Source organism: Macrobrachium nipponense, chromosome 47 (assembly GCF_015104395.2).
Source record: "Macrobrachium nipponense isolate FS-2020 chromosome 47, ASM1510439v2, whole genome shotgun sequence".
Lineage (NCBI taxonomy): Eukaryota > Metazoa > Arthropoda > Malacostraca > Decapoda > Palaemonidae > Macrobrachium > Macrobrachium nipponense.
The window spans coordinates 36,622,387-36,629,886 of NC_087222.1; the positions used below are offsets into that span (position 1 = coordinate 36,622,387).

General features: G+C 39.5%; 1 protein-coding gene across 3 annotated transcripts in view; it reads right to left on the reverse strand.

Annotated features, from left to right (window-relative positions):
* LOC135204507 (hemicentin-2-like) overlaps positions 1 to 7,500 on the reverse strand; it is a 111,446-nt gene that overhangs the window by 71,712 nt on the left and 32,234 nt on the right. For all 3 annotated transcript variants that reach the window (XM_064234678.1, XM_064234677.1, XM_064234679.1), the window contains exon 2: positions 1,781 to 1,941. In XM_064234678.1, coding sequence (XP_064090748.1) covers positions 1,781 to 1,844 — 64 coding nt within the window. In that variant the 5' untranslated portion in view covers positions 1,845 to 1,941. The remainder of the gene's footprint in view (positions 1 to 1,780; positions 1,942 to 7,500) is intronic.

The following is a 7,500-nucleotide window of genomic DNA, read 5'->3' on the forward strand; positions in this document are numbered from 1 at the left end:
TTTATGCTTGCTTGGAAAGGTTACTCATTCTCCAGGTGTGTCGGATTCTAGGTACTAATCTCCTTATAATCCCTATCTGTCAGTTATACGACCTTTCCTGTACCTTCGATTTCTCATGTAAGTCAGTTTATCTGCTGAGTAAAGGACTTTGAGTAGAAAGATCTTGCAGAAACTCCTTTGTTTATTTTTCCTTCGTGGCTTATACCTTAATTTATATGTACATATAAAAGGGTGAAATTATGTAGTTCTTAACTCCATTATGCATAGAGAACTGGGGACTTATGGAAACTCTGGGGACTATTGGGAACTTATGGGGACTCTGGGGGCTTGTGGGGAATACTGGGGACTTTTGGGGACTCTGGGGACGTTTAGTGACTTATGGGGACTCTGGGGGCTTATGGGTACTTTTGGGGATTCTGGGGACCCTGGGGACTTATGGGGAGTACTGGGAATTCTGAGGACTACTGAGGACACTGGATTTACGAAGACTCTGGGGGCATATGGGAACTTTTGAGGACTTTGGGGATTTTCGAGGACTCTTGGGACGTATGGGGACTCTAGAAACATATGGGGAACTCTGGGAACTTTTGGTAACTTCAAGGGACTTATGGAGACTTCTGTGGACTTACTGTGACTTTTGAGGAGTTTTGGGGACTTTATGGGGGACATTTGAGGACTTTTGAGGACATATGGGGACCCTTGGAGACTTCTGGGGACTTGTAATGACTTTTGGGGACTACTGGGGACCTTTGGGAACTCTGAGAACTATGTGAAATCTTCCTCCCCCACCTGCAAGACTGCAAGTATGGTGATTGCTTGAAGAAGCAATCAGGCAACCATTGAGATCAACTGCTCTTTCTGGATTTCCTTTCAGGCATGCTTCTCTCTCTCTCTCTCTCTCTCTCTCTCTCTCTCTCTCTCTCTCTCTCTCTCTCCCACATCAAGCGGTCTATTCAGTCAGGGAACCCGAATTGAGGTTTTTAGGACCTTAACCCTTTCCTCTGGGACCAATTCCCAGGGGGGGGGGGGGGGGGGGTGGCGGCTTTTTCATCGGTGGTTGTTTGGAGAGACAAAAGGAGGTAGGAACTCTCTCTCTCTCTCTCTCTCTCTCTCTCTCTCTCTCTCTCTCTCACATGAGGACACCTACTTAAATGTGAATATGTGTTCCATACAAAACATATGTCTGTGAAGAGGTGGTGTATAGGGTGCTACAAGTATGGAATTCTGGGATATATTTTCCATAATGGTGTTAAGTCAGAATTGTATGTATATGATTTATGGAAGCTCTGGGGAAAAACTTGATCTTTTGTTCTTTATTGATAATTAAAATCGGTATATTTGGAGCCAATATTTGATTCGGATTTGGAAATAATATTGATTTTTGTTCCTTTACTCATTCCAGAATGTTCCAGATTTCCAGATGTAAGTAAGAGGTCTCTTTTGTGAGTGTGTGTGTTTTTGGTTCCAGAAATTCCTGGTTCCTTCAGTTAGGAACCTGGAATTAGGTTGATTTAATTTCCAGAGGTTTTTCATACTTATTAAATTTTATATATTGTTTTGTTGTATATACACACAGTTAACACAATGTCCGCGATATTGTTTCCTTAAAGGTAGGCTACCCTTTTTCACTCAAACAAAGGGATTTTTCTTTGCAAACAACTCAAACACAGACACCTTGAGCCCTTTTTCCTCTCAGCAAAATAACAAACAAAAATAATAACAACCAACTACAGCAGTAGTTATATTACAACAGAAACAAATAAAATAAAAATTCCTTTACCTTCAGTCAAGGCCTGCCTGAAGCCAAGGATCATGAATAGGAGGCCGTACCACTGAAGTGCCATCTCTCTCTCTGTCTCTCTCTGTCTCTGTCTGTCTGTCTCTCTCTCTCTCTCTCTGTTCTCCACGTCTCTGGGGTGTTGTCTATGTCGAATTTCTCTCCTGCAAGAAGAAATGCGAATAAGTTACATAAAAACGCACAAACACAGACATAAAAAGATTTACTGATATCACGAAAAAGAAAATGTTATTCAAACACTATTTTTACGTATATTAAAGAAGTGTTCGTTTACCTATACGTCTAAATGTGACGATGAATAATTCTTTAAGATGCAGGAAGGGGGATAAAGACGAAATCATGATGACCAGTAATTTATTTAGATTATTTTACAAATCATTAAAAAAAAAAAAATTTCAAAGTGTGTTGCTTCGAATCTCTCGCTATTATCATTCCTCTGCTCCATCGTCCTTCGAGAAAGAGGGAAGAGAGAGAGAGAGAGAGAGAGAGAGAGAGAGAGAGAGAGAGAGAGAGAGAAGAGAGAGAGAGAGAGAGAGAGAGAGAGAGAGGAAATAAAAGAAAGCTAGGAGAACAAGGCGAGGAGCGTCGCAATAAAACAGGGATATTTATACTTCTGGTGGTGAAGGCTGCTTATTCATGACCTGGAGGAGAGAGGCACAAAAGGGAGTTTAAGGTGTTATAAGACTCACTGTTTAAAGGGGCAGACGACCATTTAAAGGGTTGGGTGAATATTTAAGGGGGGGATGAATAACTAAAGGGTTGGGTGAACATAAAGGAGATGAATAACTAAAGGGTTGGGTGAATATTTAAAGGGGTAGATGAATAACTAAGGGGTTGGATGACCATTTAAAGGGGTGTGATTGATTTATATAAATGGGTAGATGAATAACTAAAGGGTTGGGTGACTATTTAAAGGGGTGAATGACCATTTAAAGGGTTGGGTGAATATATAAAGGGGTAGATTAATAACTAAGGGGTTGGATGACCATTTAAAGGGGGTGGGTGATTATTTAAAGGAGCAGGTGAATATTTAAAGGGGTTAGGTGACTATTTAAAGGGGGAGATGAATAACTAAATGGTTGGGTGATTATATAAATGGGTAGATGAATAACTAAAGTTGGGTGTGATTTTAAGTGGGTAACTGACCATTTAAAGGGTTGAGTGAATATTTAAGGGGCTAACTGACCATTTATGGGTTGGGTGAATATTTAAAGAAGTAGATGAATATATATATATAGGCGTAGATGAATACGAGTTTCTGTATCTGCCATTTATGCGCAGGATCCATTTACCTCCGTCAAAAATTATAACTGGTGTCCTAATAGGCTTTCATTATTAATTATTCGTCTTAAGTTTTTCATTATATCAAACCTTCAATTACTAGACTGAGGAAATGGTATTGGAACTTGCTGGAAGTAGGCCTATGTATGTAAACATACTGTAGGCCTATATATAAGCACACTGTAGGTCTATATGTAAACACACTGTAGGCCTATATTTAAACACACTATAGTCTTGTGTATGTGAGCATACTGATATATATTATATTATGAATAATTATCACATCGAACCGTGATTCATTTATATATCATTCAAGCTACAAATGTCCTTTAATATCTAAATTCACTCTACCAATCCCCCAAAATTTGGGAGTAGAGTGAATTTAGATATTAAAGGACATTTGTAGCTTGAATGATATATAAATGAATCACGGTTCGATGTGATAATTATTCACTATATATATATATATATATATATATATATATATATATATATATATATATATATATATATATATATATATATATATATATTATATAAAGTTATCCACTAGACCTATACTTTATATAACCCTGCATTAAAAGATAGTCATTCGAGCCATTTCTGAGATGAATTTGCCCTCTCTCTCTCTCTCTCTCTCTCTCTCTCTCTCTCTCTCTCTCTCTCTCTCTCTCTCTCAGCCAACAAATTACCAGATTTGGGGTCGTCATTTTCATAAAAGCACAAATACGTCGAAATACATAAATTTAGTCAAATGCATCGAGATAGATTGATGTATCCCAGATGAATAATGCATAAAAATACAGTTACAACATCCGATACTGTATATGTCGAATTGTTTATGCAGGAAAACTAAATTTGATCAGAAATGGTCAACTTTTTATATATATCTATTTTTTCCTGTCGTGTAGAGAATCACTTTGAACTTTTGTTGCTCTGTTGAAAAAAGTGATGGAATTCTCGAATACACGCTCAGTTTTCCTGTTGTATCTTTATATATATACATTCCCTGAAAGCGTTACAGACACACAGACACCTACACACACACACACACACGAAAGCATCTGTATACAGAGCGTACTACACAAAGCCATCAGGTCGTTAAAGTTAATAGTAGGTATTTAGTTCAGTCGTCGACAGCCTCCACTTGTCTGAAATGACTCGGGTAATACCCCCATTTTTCCGGGGGTGGGGCCGATGGGGGAGGGGGTCCTATTATGTCATGAGAGCCTCGGTAGTATTTTGGACTATTTACAGGACCTTACAGGCTTACAGGTACAGGAACAGGACTTGTTTTTCGTCCACATTTCTGGGAACTTTATTTTATTTTAATTTTTTTACTCAGTCCAGATGTGAGGACATGAATCACTTGATAGTCTTTTGTTTGTGGAGGCCATTTTGGTCTTTTTATTATCAAAACGAGGTTGATTCTTGTCTGATACAGGACCTGTTTTGTCTAAAAGATATTTTTTCTTTATTTATTGTTTATTTTAGAAGACTTTTTGTTTAACAGGAAGTTTTAACTCGCCAGATAATCTCACTTTCCAACATGATACGTGACAAGATTTGTGTTCTGCCGAAACACTAAATGGTGACACAATTTTATTCTGAGACGATCCACGAGAATAATGACACATTGAACACTTGCCCTCTCTGTTCTGGCCCGATTGGTGGCTGAGACGCCCGCATATTTACGAATCTAATGTAGGAAGGAGAAAGGTTTTTTTTAGAAGGTAATCCTTTCTTTGTAAATCTGTCTGCTTCAGTGGAAGAGAACCCCATGATAGTTTCTTGAAAAGTACCCGAATATTGGGCATTCATTCAGGGCACACAGCGACTCCCTCTGACCGAATTGCAAGCGAGCAAGAAGATCTTGCAACCGTTCTTGCACGATTTGCGACGGATGTCCTGCCATCAACCGGATCTCTGACAAATTCTCCAGACCCACAGGAGACGACATTCCCGGAAGAGAAGGTCTTCTTTAAGGAAATTATTTCGAGGCAAAAACGAATGACTGTATCTGTAAATACAGATGAATTCTGAATCATGTAAGTCCAGACATATCTGTAGGTCTCTGTAGATCCCTGTAGATGTAGCCCATTAGCAGATCTTTCAGGCTTTGGCCTGAAATATGGGCTGGAGTCGTGAAAGGCGAGGGGCTGTATTCACTCAAAATACGACGACACTGAGGTAGTAGTGATCTCTGAACTTCGACCCTCGACCTTATCCCGTTTTCTATTGTAATTCAACAGAGAAAGTGTTTCCCCCTTGTGTTCACGCCGAGATCGAACCCGAGATGCAAATGACAGTCACAATGAAGTAGGGAAATCGAGGCTGGAAAGGGGACCTCGTTGTGTACCACAGAGCGAGAAAAAGCGACACCATAATATTCTCGCGAACAATGAAGGGAAACGAGTCTGGAAATGTGTTGCCAGAAAGGAATAAAAATGTTCCCGAATATTTCTATTCGCGTTACTTCATCGCGAAATTTATCTCCTAACCAGGAGGGGATATGTGCAAGGAGATGCTTCGTGTATTCTTTTCATCGTGTTTATCGCGTCTTTGTATCTAGTATAACCTTCTCTCTCCGAGTCTTAATCTGTTTTATCTTTGTATTATCTGCTGTTCCTTCTTTTTAGAAAGACACTGCTACTATGACCTATTATTATTATTATTATTATTATTATTATTATTATTATTATTATTATTATTATTAAGTGTTTCTGCGTCTTTCCTCGCCATTCCTTTCCTCTCATTCTCGTGATTTGCACCTTCTTCGTAATTGTATCATCTCTATTACCTACTTCTTGCGCCTAAAGGTCCCATTATTGGCCTGAAATACGTATAATGGCAATTGGTAGACATTGCGTAATTCCTTATCACAGTGAACTGAAAGTTGAAGAACACATTAGATAAAAAAAATCTACAAAGATGAAGGGAAAAAAAGTAAAGAAGAAGAAGGGATGTTTATTTATATACTGCTTAATTTCCTGACTGTGCGGAGGTGCGAGGAAGTGAATTAATATTCTAAAGAGTGTAAAAACGCCTCAAGCCGTTGGGAAATCGTGACCTTGTGGCTGGCCAGGGTGTGTAAGGTATATCTGAATGCGTGAAAGATTCCTCAGGTCAGATGGAGGCGCCCCCAGAGGAGACAAAGATGGTAGGAAAGAGACTTGCAAGATTTGACCGTGAGAGCGAAGAGTGGCGGTAGCATAAGTAGCCAGGCGAGTGGCAGGTTTGGTGTGAAAGTATACATAGGTGCGAGACAGAAGTTTGAGAGTGTTGTCATAGAAAGTCGAAGCAGCTGAAAAGTGACTGAGAACACGACAGGTCATGAAAGCAACTGAGTAATTGGGATAAAGAGAATAGGGGTAAGTCAGAGAGAGAGAGAGAGGAGAGAGAGAGAGAGAGAGTGAGAGAGAGAGAGTGTGTGTGTGTGTGTTTGAATACACCTGTTTACAAACCACTGACTCTGAGCGTGAAAGAGTCACGTCTCTCGTCTCCTTGAGGCTCGACCTGTGTAAGGCACTTCAATGTTTCACCTCTCTCTCTCTCTCTCTCTCTCTCTCTCTCTCTCTCTCTCTCTCTCTCGATGTGCTTGAACTTATGAAAACTTAATAAATGTCAAATACATTAATTCAGTAATACATTTATAATGCACTGATGTGTGTACACTGTGAACGAGAAATATAGGTGTATAGTTATAAACAAGAATTGTATTTTTTTAAATATTTTATTCAGAAAAACTAAATTTAAACGAAATTGGTCAAGTGTTTTTTTTTTTATCTTTTTCATAGCCTATAGAGACTCGCTCCATTAATGGTTTTTTTTCCAATACACTTATTGTTTAACTTTTTTATCTATACACTTTTACTGAAAGTGTTACACACACACACACACACACACGAATGCATCTGTCTAAAGAGCGCTCCAATACGTATGTCTCCCCTTAAACACGGGTTCGACCTCAGCGTGGGAACAAAGGGGAAAAATCTTTATTCATTCCCATCTCCGGGCGTTCCGAAGGATAAGGTCGGGGGTCGAAGTTCAGAGTTCACGACCTTAGTGTCGTTTTTTCAGTGAATACGACCCCTCGCTTTCCACGACTCCAGCCCATATTTCAGGCCTAAGCCTGAAAGATCTGCAGATGGGCTGCATCTACAGGGATCTACAGAGACCTACAGATATGTCTGGACTTACATGATTCAGAATTCATCTGTATTTACAGATACAGTCATTCGTTTCTGCCTCGTAATACTTTTCGTTAAAGAAGACCTTCTCTTCCGTGAATGTCGTCTCCTGTGAGCCTGGAGAATTTGTCAGAGATTCGGTTGATGGCAGAACATCCGTCGCAAATCGTGCAAGAACGGTTGCAAGGTCTCATTGCTCGCTTGCAATTCGGTCAGAGTTAGTCGCTGTGT